At 35.8% G+C, this 16,987-nt stretch overlaps 1 protein-coding gene across 1 annotated transcript in view; it reads left to right on the forward strand.

The window, feature by feature from the left end:
• Positions 1 to 16,987, forward strand: part of kcnq5b (potassium voltage-gated channel, KQT-like subfamily, member 5b) — a 118,358-nt gene that overhangs the window by 91,367 nt on the left and 10,004 nt on the right. The window contains exons 4-10 of the mRNA XM_051104970.1: positions 1,341 to 1,516; positions 1,677 to 1,802; positions 4,153 to 4,263; positions 5,592 to 5,687; positions 7,165 to 7,259; positions 8,150 to 8,176; positions 12,281 to 12,501. Coding sequence (XP_050960927.1) covers positions 1,341 to 1,516; positions 1,677 to 1,802; positions 4,153 to 4,263; positions 5,592 to 5,687; positions 7,165 to 7,259; positions 8,150 to 8,176; positions 12,281 to 12,501 — 852 coding nt within the window. The remainder of the gene's footprint in view (positions 1 to 1,340; positions 1,517 to 1,676; positions 1,803 to 4,152; positions 4,264 to 5,591; positions 5,688 to 7,164; positions 7,260 to 8,149; positions 8,177 to 12,280; positions 12,502 to 16,987) is intronic.

Consider the following 16,987-nt stretch of genomic DNA (forward strand, 5'->3'; position numbering starts at 1 on the left):
ATTTCTAAAAAACAAAAAAACAAAAAACAAAATCTGGTTCAGTACAGAATCATCCTACATTGCTGCAGAAGTACCAAACCAGTGTTTACAAAGTGAATGTGCAAAGAAGGTCAAACGCCCTTTACAAAAAAAAAAAGATAAAACAGTGATGTAAGACGATTTCGAGTTTTTTGACATATCCTAACTGTCTTGAACCGGAGTGCACAGACTACACATGCACATCACAGAGCTAGACAAGAGGAGTATTTGTGGTTAAAACATGTATAAATATAGATTTTTTAAAAGAAAATGACCAATCGTTTCACTATAAGATCTTTGTTCCTCGGCTGGGATTGTGTAGAACCCTTTGAAGCTGCATTGAAACTGCATTTTTTTTAACCTTCAATCCGTTGAGCACCACTAAAGTCCACTATATGGAGAAAAATCCTGGAATGTTTTCCTCAGAAAACGTAATTCTTTGTGACTGAGGAAAGACATGAATATCTTGAATGACATGGGCTGAGTAAATTTAATTTTATTAAATAATCTAAATTCATTAAAACACACAAAACTATGATGTAAACTGAAATCTTTTTTTCTCCAAAGAAGAACACACAGTTCTTAAAACTTATCGAAAGTGAATCAGTAGTCAATTAATTCACTTTGCTCACAGTTTCTGTTATCAAAAAAGCTTCTGGGGAAAATCAGTTCTTCATATAATTACAGATGAAATGCTGTATGAAATATAATAAGTCGCCTTCAAGTCAAAAGGTTGAGATTTGTTATGGACGCTTTTGCCCAGTAGGATTTACAGTATAATTATTACAAGGACAGGCCACTGAGGAAGTCAGTTGCCGCTTTCATAGATTGAACTGAAAAGAAGAAGAAAAAAATGATGTTTTTTAAATATATATTTTCCTTTGTAAGCCTCACATTAAAAAACAGTCAGCTTTGATTTAATGAGAAGGTATAGCTCTTTAAGTCTCCTTAAAAATCCGATTTCTAGATCCTAATCACCCATTTGGAATAATGACCAGCTGTCTACACATTATACTCCCTGATACACTTATTTCTTATTACTGCTTATTTATTGTATTGTCTACTAAGTGAAGTAGTTTATTATAACAGAAAACAATTGGCCTTGCAACAAGATGAGATAAATTAAACTGGTATGTTGCCAAATGCAAAAACATTTGAGCAGTCAAAATTAAATTATCCAGAGGACCATGTAACTAAATAAATATTTCCCATGCAGTTAAACCACACATGGCAAATGATATCTCCTGTGATGTTCTGCAATAATGCTACTTATGTAAAATGTTTTCTAACATAAATTTTTCTGCTCTTTTCCCAACCGTCAGACATTATAGTGCTTATCGCCTCTGTTGCGGTGGTTTCCGCTGGGAGTCAAAGCAACATTTTTGCAACATCTGCACTCCGAAGCTTAAGGTTTTTACAGATCCTGCGAATGGTACGCATGGACCGCCGTGGAGGAACTTGGAAGCTTCTGGGTTCTGTAGTTTATGCACACAGCAAAGTAAGTCAGCATAGAATTATTTGTTTTTGAATTACTTTGATATACTAATGATTTAAAAGCATGCTTTGTTTTATCCTGAAGTACTTTTTGTACTTTTCTAAGTATCATCTTGGTGTGCAGATGTCCTCTAAATGTCAACGTCTGCTTCTCTGTCTAATAGGAATTGGTCACTGCCTGGTACATTGGGTTCCTTGTGCTCATCTTTTCCTCTTTCCTGGTTTATCTGGTGGAAAAGGAGTTCAATAAAGACTTTGCCACCTATGCGGATGCATTGTGGTGGGGCACGGTGAGTCTCTACACCCCACATCTCTTCACAATAGTACATTCCACCAGAGTAATATTCTGATCTATACTGAGCTTCACAAAAGAAGTTCTCGTGGTGCCAGATATATGTTCTTAACACTTCTGTGACTCTTATGCAATTATTCCTATGTATTTTTCGCCGCCCTTGCTAATGTCTAACATTACTAGGAAATTGCAAGACGTACTGGTTTCAGTTTGATATGATCACTGATAGCAAATTTCAGTTATAATTTCAGGCTCACACTTTTTCTAGCCTTTTGATCATTGCCTTCCACCTTGTTTGGGAAATTGAAACCTTTTCCATAAAGGTTATACGGAGACCCATTAGATTCCATTTCCATGGAGATAGAAAGTAATCATGATGGCACAAAATGACAAACGCCATCTCTGGTCTCGCTTGGATGCCTCTGATGGTTCAAAGAATAGATTTCAGGCTATTTCTTTTGTTTCAACCCAAAAAAAAAGACAAATACGTGTATGTGCATAAGTGAAGAGATAAACACAGGTCTTTTCTGATGAGGTCACAAATTGCATGGAAAAGGCGATGCTAAGTGCAAATAATACAATGTAACTAACCAGGTAATCATGCATAGAAAAGTAAATAGACTAAAACGCTTATTGTATATTTGTTGTTGATGTCAAAGACAGTAAAGCTCTGTGCTATTTAGGCGACAAAGTGTCACTAGGTTGTGTAGAAAGCTAGACAAATTAGCCAGATGCCAAACGTCATCCTCAAAAACCATGAATTTCACACGGTAAAAAGAAAAATACTTGCAGTGAGAATAAACATGGTTTATATCGACCACAGTGTGTTTTATGCAGTTAATTATTGGTGGGTTACAGCATGAATTTTTAAAGAGACATTCAGAAACCAGAATTGTTTTCTTTTCAGTTTATTTCATTAGTCTTGTGAACAAATTTTCTGTGTGTTTTATGGCCTTATTTTGGTGACTTAAAATTGTATTTTTTCACAAACTATGCATAAACGTTGTTTTCTCAAAAGTACAAACTTTTAAATACTTACTACTCACATATTATTGTAGCCAAGTTTGTGGTGGATACAGTGTAATCAGGCTTTAGTCATTAATATGCAGTGTTGGGCACGTTACTTTAAAACAAATTAATTAGTTATAGTTACTAGTTACTTTTTACAAATAGTAACTGAGTTAGTAACTGAGTTACATCATTATAAAAGTTACTAATTACCAGGGAGAGTGACTATAGTGTTGCTTTAAAAAAAAAAAGTTCAAATATGTCAAATAACTTGGATGCCCCCAGTATTAAATATGGTAAATGAATAAAAAATTGTACACTAATCAATACTTTTTTAATGTTGCTGTGGGACAATGTGAGAGACACCTTCCAGGGGCTAGATATCATGTTACTGGGGTCACTTCAATCCGCGGACATGAAAAACATCATAATAACAAAAAAAAAGTGCTTTTGTAAAATAAATAAAATAAACGGTGCGCTCTCTACCGTCTCAGCCTCCATCACCTCTTAAATTAAAACTACATGAATCTCTGCGAAAATGTGCCTCACAGACATGAGAAATATTTGTATAGAGAGCTTACTTCATTTAAAAATAGATGTCTATTTTTAAATGAAGTAAGTCACGTCAAAAAAAATATTCTCTGATGAAGTAATTACAAACATTCACGTGAGATGCGCTGACTTGTAGGTAAATACCCACATCACCTCCGTAAACAAACTTGAACATTCATCAAGGTTATCTTGGCTACTTTTCATTTCTCGAAAAAGACACAAATTTAGCTCAAAAGAGGAAATTATAGTAACGCCACATTTTATTATCAGTAACAGCAATGTCATTGCAGCTGGGGAAACAGTAATTTATTTGATTACTCGTTACTGAAAAATGTAATGCCGTTAGTAGCACCGTTTGTTTGTAACAACATTATTCCCATCACTGTTAATATGTTTATAAGAAACTGAAAAAAGCACAAATATCAGGGCATGTTAAGACTTCTCCAGGGCCCAAAAACACCCTTGGACCCCAGAGGGTTAATAAGGGGGAATAATGTTGGGCCTATGCAGTTTGTGATTATTCATGTACTAGAATCAAATTTTAAAATGTAAATACTTTTTTTTTATTATTATTGTGTTTGCTTTTGTAAACTATTTTAAATCTGAGACCTAAAAGACATTCTCTAATAAATTATTATAATAGCCTTCATTCAAAGTTATCTGATCCATCTTAGCAAATTAAGATCAAAACTTAAGTTATGTAATTCACAGATACAAAAATAAGGACATGGTGTCTCAGAAAGTTCACTATTGACCTTCTCCTCACATTATTATTATTTTTGTTTTAGATCACCCTCACTACTATAGGTTATGGAGATAAGACTCCTAAAACCTGGACTGGACGAATGCTGTCTGCTGGCTTCGCCCTGCTTGGGATTTCCTTCTTCACCCTGCCTGCGGTAAACCTTACCTACAGCCAAAAACAATCCCATACCTTGTTTCTTTACACTACTTACAGTATTAATCCAGTGTTTGTTTATCTTGTCACAAAACCATTTGCATAATTGAGACAGCTGCTAATGTTCTTCTTGGTTTTCAGCCTTCTCTACACAATGCAATCTTATACTTGGCTGCAGAATTTTATTTGGCGTCTTTGTGATAAAATGCAAAGGCAGTTTGGCTTATTACCCTGTCGGAGCAACAAGATTTGCAGCCAAATTTACAAATCAGCATAAATGGTTTGATGAATATGGATGTTCTAATTTCAAATTAAACAACTCACCCTTTTAGACTTTCACTTTTTTGTCATTAAATGATAATTTTTGAATGAATTTGACCACTCGGATGCTCAATTAAAGTTGCAACTTTATGGTACTTAACGTTGTTTCCAGAGCATTTAGTGGTTTTATACTGATTTTATACTATTAATAATAATAGCCAAACAGCAATCAAATTGCATGAGTTAGCTTACTTAAAGGAATAGTTCATCCAAAAATGAAAATTCTGTCATTAATTACTCGCCCTCATGTTGTTCCAAACCCGTAAGACCTTTGTTCGTCTTCGAAACACAAACAAATATTTTTGATGGAATCCGAGAGCTTTCTGACCCTGCATAGACAGCAACGCAACTACCACGTTTAAGGCCCAGAAAGGTAGAAAGGACATTGTTAAAATAGTCAATGGGACATCAGTGGCTCCATGGTTCAGTGGTTCTTGTAAACGTGCGTTAAAGTCTAAAGCAGAAGAGAAGAAATTGCTAAATTAAGTTATTTTTGTTTTCTTTGCACACAAAAAGTATTCTCATAGCTTCATAACATTACGGTTGAGCCAGTGATGTCACATGGACTATTTTAACGATGTCCTTACTACCTTACTCTGGGCCTTAAATGTGGTAGTTGCGTTGCTGTCTATGCATTGGCAAAAAGCTCTCAAATTTCATCAAAAATACAGTAAGTTTGGCTCTGAAGATGAACAAAGGTCTTACGGGTTTGGAACGCTATGAGGGTGACTAATTAATGACAGAATTGCTTTAAATGATCAACTGATCAAATGTCTGATCAAATAGTTAGTTGTTTAGTTGTCTTTGTAAGAATTCAGTGTGACATAATATGTAAACACTTACAATACATTGTACGGTAATGTGAGCATAAAATATTAAAGTGCTGCTTGTTGATAGTGTAAAGTGCTTTTTTAAAGAGCTGCTGGCATGAGTGTGTTTTCTACAGTCCTGCTGTCCAGCTCTAAACTATAGCATTAGTGACATGCTTCTACTTTGCTTTAATTGCAGGGTATTTTGGGTTCAGGTTTTGCCCTGAAGGTTCAAGAGCAGCACCGACAGAAGCACTTTGAGAAAAGAAGGAACCCTGCTGCCTGCCTCATACAGGTCAGACAACAGAGCCATTACATCTGCCCTCACATTTGGGGATATTACACAATCCTGTACAATAGAATTCAGTTTATGGTGTCATTTTTATGACAAAGAATTTTATGTTAAATGTCATGCCTCTGAGTAGAGTACTGTTAGCCAGTAGTCTCATATATTTTTTATGTAACTGTTATTTGTGTTTGACTGCACCACAATGGTCTTGTTGCCTGATAAATCTTTTATGAAATGGCTGAAACTGCTGATAGTCTTACCTAGAAGACAAATGGTTCACTTCACAGCAGAGACTTTATTTGCTTGGACGTCCAGTGTTTTGCTGGTTTTAATATGGATAGATTTGGTTCTGATGCCAGCAGTTAAGAGAGCAAAATGCATTTGGGGAAATGTTCCATTAAAGGGGGCATTGGATGTCTATAACATACTTTGGTGAAAATGTCTCAGTGGTAGTGTAAAAAGCATCCTTATATCTTGTCAAAATTTTTCAAAGGGAGCTGTTTTAGTGCATTTGCCTTTAAATGCTAATGAGCTCTGCTCACCCCGCCCCTCTCTTCTGTAGGGTGACGAGCCGTAATGTTTACTTTCACCACATTTAGCTGTGTTTAGCTGTGAAAATTGCTAACTAGCTCATTATTAAGAAAGGCGATTTGCAAAGATGCATGGTGACGTCAGATAGTGATGATGGTGGCGTCACACCGACAAGAAGGTGAGAATGCCCTGATTTGAAAAAGGGGGTATTACTTATAAAGATTTAAAAAATACCACTGGGTGGATTTTTATCATTATAGGGTGGTTGTGCACACACTGCCAACACACATTTGTTCAAACAACATGTAAAAGTGAGTTTTGCATCCGATGACCCCTTTAAAACATGGAAACCTGTGTGTTACACCTATGGAGAGTCCCTGTAGAACAACATATGCAAGAATGTGTGTGTGTGTGTGTGTGTGTGTGTGTGTGTGTGTACCTGGTATTCCCTATGTTATGGATAGTAATACCAGTAAATTATGACCTCGTGGGAAATGTGGGAACAATTTTTCTTTTTTTTCTTTTTTTCTTTTTGATGCCCATGGGAAAAAGTTTTCTGTGATGGATAGGTTAAGAGGAATATGATAATGGAATACCTGTGTGTGTGTGTGTGTGTGTGTGCGCATTGTTATATTTCTGCTTACAATGTTTTACTCTCCCTAACCCTGAATAAGGCTGCGTGGCGATATTACTCCACCGATGGTAGTCGTCCTTACCTTGAGGCTACTTGGCGTCACTATGAGTCTACAGTCCCTGTCCAGAGGCATGTATGGGTGCCTGCTCTGACCGAAAAAACCTGTGTAGTTTTTTTTACTAATCTGCTTTTTTTCCTTTTTGTTTTTGTTTTTGTTTTTTTTTCTCTTCTCTTTCTCTTCTACGGGCTTGTTCTTCTTCTGTTTTTTTTCCCTCTTCTTCCTTTTTCCCTTTTGGTTTTATATATTTTTGCATGTAGTGTGTGTGGCGTAGCTATGCGGCTGATGAAAACTCGGTTTCCGTTGCTACCTGGAAACCTCATTTGAAGGCGTTGCATACCTGCAGTCCTACAAAGTAGGTACAAACCCCTGGCAGCTGCTATTCTATTTCCTGTCTGTTCCCTCGCTTCATTCATTAAATTTCCACAAAGGAAAACTTTTCCTTTTTCCCTCTATTTGTTTGATTTCCCCATGTAACGTAATTGTGGCTGCCTACCACATGTTCCATTCTTCTCTTCACGTCCTCTTCATTACAACATTCAAAAAAGTACTTTGTCCAGTTCGTATTTATCTGATACGTCCATAGCCATCCACAAGATTCATTATAAACCAGAATCTATTGTTATAGACAATAGCAGGTCTAATGTAGGGCTAGCTGTCCATGAAATCACCTGATTGCAGTCTTTCTCTCAAAGTGAAAGGGAAAAAACGAAGCAAATGGACAGTAATGTTTCTCTCCATTTCGCATTTATGCCCACATTCTGTTATAATGGCCCAATCATAGATGAAGTGAATGAACAGTGCTCCATCTTGGAAAATAGTATTAGCAGCAGTAAAATTGTCTAACTGATTAAGAAAAAGACTGTCATTCATATATGCCATTATATCACATCGGACCATGAAATGTAAATAGACCTGCGAAAAAAGCATTACTGTAAATACGCAGAAAATAAACTAGTCATTTAATAGCGCTTCCAATATGGCATATATTTGCTTGAGCTTTTGAATGTCATGCAATACATTGCATGTTTTGATACGCATGTTTGATATGCATTGATTTATCCATGCATTATGTTTTGAATTGGCTGTTGCTTTTGATGCATTAGTATGCATGATGTATTTATTGATAAACTGGTTCCAGTGAATCTGAACTTGTCATGTGTAGTTCATTGTCAACTGAAGATTCACTGAAAACATCTAACTTTAATGTATTTCTCTTTTTACACTACTTTCTAACACCCAAAGGAAGGATCAAGGAGAGTCATCTACAAGGTTTGTATTATTCTGTATCTTATATACTGTATACTATAAATAATTCACAACTGAGACAGAATTTGAAACATTACTGTTGTTGTGCTAGTCTCAAACCTCATTTGACTGTGGAAGCCTGTGGAATAAAAACATAAAAAGGTAGTCTCAATGTATCTTAAAAATTAGGCTTTATTTATTGTAATTCAAACTATATTTCTAATAATTGTGAGATCATATCTTTTAACTGTGACTTTATATCTTAAACTGTGACTTCATATTTTGCAGTGTGACTCATTCCATGTAACTGCGACTTTAATTTTGTGCAGTTGACCCTTCGCAAAGACCTGCCCCCCTTAGTTACTGTTGCTACTTCTGTCAAGCCATAGCGCTTTCACGAAGGGTGACCATACGGGCCACTTTTTTCCCTGGACACGATCTGGCCGGGATCTAGGCCATATTGCCTACACTCTTAAAAATAAAGGTGCTTTAAAAGGTTCTTCTTGCGATGCCATTGAAGAACCATTTTTGGTTCCACAAAGAACCGTTCAGTTCTTTAAAGAACCATCTCTTTCTTACCTTTTTATAATCTGAAGAACCTTCTTTCGCCACAAAGAACCTTTAGTGAAAAAGGAAGGTTCTTCAGATGTTTAAGGTTCTTTATGTAACCATTTAGACAAAAAAAGGTTCTTCTATGGCATCCTGAAGCACCTTTATTTTTAAGAGTGTAAATATCCAGATTTTGGCTTTGTTTTCCTGTGTTCATGTGTCTGGGGGAAAATTAAACGTATGGCCACCCAGTCTCACGCAGTGAAAAATACATAACTGAGCAACAAGGACACTGACCACGCATCTACAGACGAGACAGAGCAGGTTACTTTTGGCATGAAACCAAATGTCAGCTTTTAAATTTTGTAATTTTTTTGTGGCTCTTTAATGTGTCATGACAGGACACTATAGCACCTCAGTTCAAGTGTCACGTGAACCATCATCAAGGTATCTTGTTTCAACAGCGGAAAGACGTCAGTACACACCATTTTTCAAGCTCAAGTCCACCAACATTAATTTACTCTTCTGTCGGGTTTGTTTGTCAGACAAAAAGGCAGATTTGGCATTATGATTGGTCAGATTGGCTGTCGGTCAAACTCCCTGCACATGATCAATCGTGACTTTATATCTTACAGTGCGATTTGCAGTTTGACTTTATCAGTGGTGGGAATAATATAAATAAACAGCGTTACTAACGGCATTACTTTTTTCAGTAACGAGTAATCATACGAATTACTGTTTACCTGTTTAAAATTTGAAAAGCAGGGCTGCTCATGGGCGTGATTACACGTATTTGTGAAGATTCAGTCGTTTTATTTAGGTGTCTGTGAAGAGAGGTAACAGAACGAGACGGCAGAGAGCGCACCCTGTTAATGTTATTTATTTATTTTACAAAAGCACATTGTTTTCTTGTTATTATGACTATACACAAATAAAAGTAGACTCTACTTGAAACTGCTAGTAGTAGCAGTTTCAAAATGAAGAAAAAATGAGACCACACTGGTGTAGGCTTCAACCTCAGACGGTTAACAGTGTTGCCGTGGGATGTTTTTCATGTCCGCGGGTTGAAGTGACCCCATTAACGTGATATTTAGCCCCTGGAAGGTGTCTCTCACATTGTCCCACAGCAACATTAAAATAGTGTAGATTAGTGTACAATGTTTTATTCGTTTATCATATTTAATATCGGGGCATGCAAGTTATTTGACATATTTGAACATTTTTTTCTTAAAGTGCACAGTAGTTACTTTCCCTGGTAATTAGTTACTTTTATAATAGTGTAACTCAGTTACTAACTCAGTTACTATTTGTGAGAAGTAACAATATAACTAATTACTTTTTAAAAGTAATATGCCCAGCACTGGACTTTATATAGTTGACTCTCACTTATGGCTTAGTTTCTTGTAATTGCAACTTTATGTCTCACAATGTGATTTTATCTCTTGAAAAACAGATTTATTATTACAGTTTAGTATTTCTTACTTGCTTCATCTCACAATTACTTCTTAACATTTTATTCTAATGAGGAAACAGGCTTCTATATTTGATCAGTAGTTCAGCCAACAACAATTCATCTTCCCTCTGATGCCTGCCATTGTTTACTGCCATCTGTTATGAAGTGCGCTCTAATTTTCATCAGGCTTGTATACATTAAACAGATGTAATGGAATATGGAATAGCAAATAACTGAGATTTATTCATGTTTTCTTGTTTTGTCACTTACCAGACAAATATGATTATTGGGGGCCTTGACTTCAATTAGAGAGAGAAAATAATGGAGATGAGAAAAGTCAGGTCAGACTGTTTGAATGACTGCATCACACAGTACACAGTCCAGACAGCAGGAAGAGCTAGTGGTGTTATTTGCATAATTACTAAGATGGAACTTCAGATTGAGACGTAACAGCGTGGCCAGGATGAACAAGGCCAGACAAAATCATTTCCACATCATTATGAATTTATTAAGCGGTGAGGAAGTAAATTAAATTCATCTATTTGTCTGTAACCATTGCCTGAGAGTGAGCATCAGATTTCAAGGTGTTTGGGTATGGTGCTTCTGTGAGTTCTGACCAATTGTTTGTGTGAAACGACCATCCATCCACTCATTTATGATGCAGTACTCATCAATGACCAAGAAGCAATGATACCATAATTAGCATGGTTGCTAATGTGACATTATTGAGCAGAAGTGGATGACTCACTGCAGTGCTGCATTTTTGAGTGGCCGCTGCTCTTTTCTCTGACTCATGTTCAGCTGTCTGTCCTATTGTTTTCTCTGAAAAAGAGAGGACTGCAATTGTATTTTCTCTTAAACTGGATATGGATAATGATTTTTCATGAGTGTTCTACAGAACACTCATCTGTTTGCATTGGCCCACGCTATTAAAGGTGTGGTCACGTGTACTATTGCTTTATGCAATTTTATGTTCGAAATCCAGTCATTTTAACAGACGTTAGCGAGTTTCCAATGAGGGCAAAAATACTCCACACATAGATTGCGCATTCGGTTTTAAAGTTAATTACTCACCCTCATGTCGTTCCAAACCCGTAAGACCTTCGCTCATCTTCGGAACACAAATAAATATTTTTGATCAAATCTGAAAGCTTTCTGATGACACATGGACTATTTTATCAATGTCCTTACTACCGGGCTTTTGAATGTGGTAGTTGTGTTGCTGCCTATGCAGGGTCACAAAGCTCTCAGATTTCATCAAAAATATCTTAATTTCTACATTTCTGAAGATGAACAAAGATGAGGGTGAGTAATTAACGAAAGAATTTTCATTTTTGAGTGAACAATCCCTTTAAGCTGGTCATGTGATTTCATCAGACTGACCAACAGAAACCTAACTGGTTTGAAAGAGACCTCTGTGAGCAGTGTATTGACAATAAACAGTTCAGCTTTTTTGCCTGCAAAATTTCACAGAACCTTCACCATAAAGGAGATTTGACTTAAACTTGACCTTTAAAGACTTGTTCTGGACTCTCAATGACCTGTGAACATCTCTTCATGTGACTAAATAATATTTATTGTTAGAGATTTTAATAACTGAAATTAGCAAAGCCATCAAATACTTAAGATGATCTACAGCATTGACCATGTGCCCTAATGTTAATAGACACGCATGAAAAAATAGCTTTGAGAGCATTTAATTACACACAAGGCATAATGAAAGAACAATTAAACTCCCTCTGAATATTTATCTCAGGATGGTTATAAACAAGTGAAATATCCTAAATAAGCTTTCAAGCCTAGATAGATAGATAGATAGATAGATAGATAGATAGATTTGATTGATGCTCCTCTAGAGTCTTTCATCTTACATTAGATTTTGTCTTGGTGTATTATACCTGAAGGGCTCTTTCAAAATGATTGTTTAGAGTGTTTGTTCGACTGCACTTCTAATACCAAGGGGGACTAACCAAGCAATGCAGAACTAATAAAAAAATGACTTGGCCTCTGCACTTTTTGTACTTCATGCTGTTCTTGGATGGCCATTGCCATGGCTCATGGCAGGAACGAAAGTGCTGTTCTTTCTTCCGCTCTCTTATTCTGTCCCTTTTTTTCCCCCCTCTCAGCCAGAAACTGAGTTTTAAGGACCGGGTAAGAATGGCAAGCCCACGTGGACAGAGCATTAAAAGCAGGCAGACATCTGTTACAGACAGACGTTCGCCCGGAGCTGAGATCAGCACTGATGGATCGAGTCCTGCCAAGGTCCAGAAGAGTTGGAGTTTTAATGACCGCACCCGATTCAGACCCTCCCTCCGTCTCAAGAGCCAATCACGGTCCACCCCTGAAGGTGAACAACATTCTGATTGGAGAATTAGAGTTTTAACCAATGTTTGATTTAATTGCATTGAAATGAGAATTTACCGTAGCGCAATACTTTTTATTCTATACTGGCTATGTAGTGATGAAAAAATGAAAATTCAAAATCTGAACATAACTTGGAAATATTTTTTTCCCTCCAAATAAACAACACTGTGACTAGTCTAATTAACACTGTGACTAGTCAAATTAAAAAAAAAAAATCAGGAGATTACCAATATAATTACAGCCAGCCATGGTGACACATTAGAGAGCTAATGATGATTGTCATGGTTATAATGATTATGATTGTAATTATCATAATTTTTGGTTGTTATTAAAAATAATAGTTTGTCCCTCTGATTGAGAGCATTGTGAGTACAAATTCTCCCAAAGGCCATTGACTAAACTAAGATTAATTTCTTTCTCATTCCTTCTTCAATGCTTTTTATATGTTTCCTTTTTTCTTTGTTTATAACAGTATGTAAGCATGCCATGTGGTGATATTAATAGAATTACAGTGGCATATGAAAGTTTGAGAACCCCTTGCAGAATCTGTGAAAATTTGAATCATTTAACAATATAAGAGAGATCAAACAAAATGCATGTTATTTTTTATTTAGTACTGTCCTGAGTAATATGTTTACATATAGTCCACAAGACGAAAAAATAGCTGAAATGATTAAAATAACCCCTTTCAAAAGTTTGGGAACCCTTGGTTCTTAATACTGTTTGTGGTTACCTGGATGATCTACATTTTTTTGTTTGTTTTGTTTTGTTTGGTGATGGCTGTTCATGAGTCTCTTGTTTGTTCTGAGCAGTTAAACTGAGCACTGTATTTTTAGAAAAATCCTCCAGGTCCTGCAGATTCTTCAGTTTTCCAGCATCTTTTGCATATTTGAACCCTTTTAGCAGTGACTGTATGATTTTGAGAGATTCATTTTTTCACACTGAGGACAATTGAGGGACTCAAACACAACTATCAAAAAAGTTTTAAACATTCATTGATGCTCCAGATGCATTAAGAGCCGGGGGTGAAAACCTTTTTGAATTTGAAGATCAAATTAATACTTAATGCAAGTATCTTCGGTTGGTTCCGAAGGGCAGTACTAAATGGGGAAAAAAAGATATTTCAGCAAAGAAAAATTTCTTCATCCTGTTCAAAAAGTTTTCACCCCCCGGTTCTTAATGCACCGTGTTTCCTTCTGGAGCATCAGTGAATGTTTGAACCTTTTTTAACAGTTGTGTTTAAGTCCCTCAATTGTCCTCAGTGTGAAAAGATGGATCTCAAAATCATAGTCACACCTGGAAAGGATTCAAATATGCAAAAGATGCAGGAAAACTGAAGAATCTACAAGACCTGGATGTGCTCAGTTTAACTGTTCAGAACAAACAAGAGACTCATGAACAACCATCACAAAACAAAAACAAAACAAAACAAAAAAACAGTTGTAGATCATCCAGGTAGCCATACACAGTATTAAGAACCAAGGGTTCCCAAACTTTTGAAGGAGGTTATTTTACTAATTCCAGCTATTTTTTGCTTTTTTTTTTGTGGACTATATGTAAACATCTTTTATGTAAAATATCTTACTCAGGACAGTACTACATAAAAAATAACATGCATTTTGTATGACCTTTCATTTTGTTAAGGGGTTCCCAAACTTTTGCATGCAACTGTAGGTTTAAATAATTACTGTTTACTGAACGAATGGCAGGAGTGCAACAGAGGACTGCAGATGTGATGTATCTTTTATACAAAAGTTCAGCAAAAACACACACACACACACACACACGCACACTATAGCAGTGTTCCATGATGCTGCTTAGGCAGTTAAGTATGAGGACTGCAAATAAATGTTGTAACAACAGAACTGTAAAGAGTAAAACAATGCTCTGAATGAGAAATTTATTTCATCCACTTATTGGACTACACTGCCTCTGGCTCTGTTTACATCCCCTATGAGGTTAAGACATCTGTCTGTAGTAATATATGTATTATGTATAATCCAAGCACAATAATGAATGCATATATCAAAGCATGGTATGGTTTAGATGTAACCTGGAGCTTTTTTATCCTGTGGGAAAGCTGTAAGGCAGTAGATATTATATACATTATAAAATCAGAATAGTTTAGCCAAATGGTTAATGACAAATTGTTACCCAACTTTGTCTTAATGTGCTTATGTGTCTTTTACTGTCACCTTGCTTTCAAGACTTTCATAAAGCAAGAAGGAGACCCACTACTAGTACTATGTACTACAGCCTAATATGTATGGGAATCCCATTCTCTGATTCCCAGAAACACCTTAGGAAGTTTAATTTCTGCTTCATGATCATGTATGAATCAACAGACATGCCACATCACAGTAACAAGATATAAAAAGGTTTATATGTTAATATAACCAGTCATTCAGTTCCTTTTGTGCACGCCTTTGTATATATGAGTAATTTTACTGGCATCACACACCATATCCCCATCTGTAGGTGGGATGTCTTCTCCCACTCAGACACACAGGTCAATATATTCACCATATGAGCACTCAATGACCACCAAAAAAAATATATATATTTTTTTTCTAATTGTATAATAATAATTTGAGTTTTCTTATTTTATTTGTGTTTGCTTTTAAAAAATATATATATTAAACCCTTTTTTTTTTTTTTTTTTTTTTTTTTTTTTTGCAAAAGTACTTACCTTCAGTTTAGCCAAGATGAAGATAAGCTTGTTTTTTCATTGGAACAGATTTGGAGAAATTTAGCAGTGTATGGGTGCCATCAGAATAAGAGTCCAAACAGCTGATAAAAACATTATAAGTGATCCACAAGACTCCAGTCCATCAGTTAACATCTTGTGAAAAGCTAAATTTTTCTAAAGAACAGATCCATCATTATAACATTTTAACTTTAAATGCATCCAACTAAAAGTGCATAATCCATAATATTGTTTTCTCCAGTAAAAAACTCAGTGAAAAGTAAATAAACACGGGGAAATATGCAGATCAGGCACTGTTCACAAACTAAAACAGGCCAAAACAGTTATAAAAAAAAACGTGGGTGGATTTTTGATGTGAGGACAACAGAGGATGGACATTTGGTGAGCAAGTGATGTAATGCTAAATTTATTCAAATCTGTTTGGAAGAGATAAACTCATTTACATCTTGAATGGCCTGAGGATGAATAAGTTTTAGCAAATTTTCATTTTTGAGTGAACTATTCCTCGATTATTTTGTTATTTCAGTTAGCAAACGTATTTTAATCAATAGTTTTAATTTTAATTATTATTAAACAAGAACACTAACATGCACTTTAAAGACTGGATTACATGTTTAAAAAGTGTGGCATCACTGAATTTTGGGGGGCCTTGTGAGAGTCCCATGAGCATGTAGTGAGTGGGGTAACCTTTGTGAACTTTATAAATAATTGAACTTTTCAAGAAGTAGCATAATTGTACAGTCAAGAATCCTTTTGCCTCAAAGCACAAACTGAAAACTTTCAGATTTTAGCCAGAAGCAAATGTTCCTTCCTCAGCGATGCCCTATGGCTGTAAATATCTTCCTCTTGCACTAGACTGATTGACCGCAACTTCTCTAGTCAGGTTCAGAGAACATTTGAAGTACTGTAGCATAGGACACGATTAGTCCTGTCCATCCAACACACCACTTCCCTTTCCACAGTCTCTGGTTTAAATCAATGATAGCTGCAGAAATGCACTTAAATCTACATTCACCTCGTTTTTCACAGAAAACTGTACCCACAAAAATGTGAACTATTACCAGTTTAGATGGTTGTTTAAAGTAGTGCTTCCAATTGTAAACTTCATAGAAATGTAATTTGACATGCTAGCTCAGAAATACAGGCATATGTATGTATTTTAAGTGAAAATGTGGACTCTTTATTGTATACATAGATTGAAAATTCTGCATATTCTCAAAAATGTGTTACGTTCCCATTTAGATTTCTAGGGGCAAAAGGGAAGTAACGTTATGAATTAAAGTTTGAAACAGCAGAGAGAAATGTTGAACCGGTCTCAGTCCCAGCACTCAACACACCGAGTAAGATGGAAGTGAATTTATTTACAATAAACAAAATGATAACAATATTATATAGTGCAAAACAGATCCAAGGAAACAATTTTAACATAAAAGAAGCATTTCTTCAGGAGCGGGCAAAGCCAAAATAACAAACAAAAGATTGTTACCTGCCAATAGGAAATCTAGCTAACCTGTAAACAAAATATAAATAAACAACAGAATTCTTACCTTACTTCCTAACTAGCAAAAACAGGAGAAAATGAGGGCAAAAGAAAATGGCACCCAAATCCCTACTGCTTTTGCACTCAAAAAGAAAGGCATACAACTCAAAGCTGTGCACTGCAGCCAAATCACATTTAAGTTTGGTTTTAAATTTAAGCTTAATATATAGAACTGCACACTACAGTCATGTCACCAATATTAAGCTTAAAACACAACATCAC

Source organism: Labeo rohita, chromosome 1 (assembly GCF_022985175.1).
Source record: "Labeo rohita strain BAU-BD-2019 chromosome 1, IGBB_LRoh.1.0, whole genome shotgun sequence".
Taxonomy (NCBI): domain Eukaryota; kingdom Metazoa; phylum Chordata; class Actinopteri; order Cypriniformes; family Cyprinidae; genus Labeo; species Labeo rohita.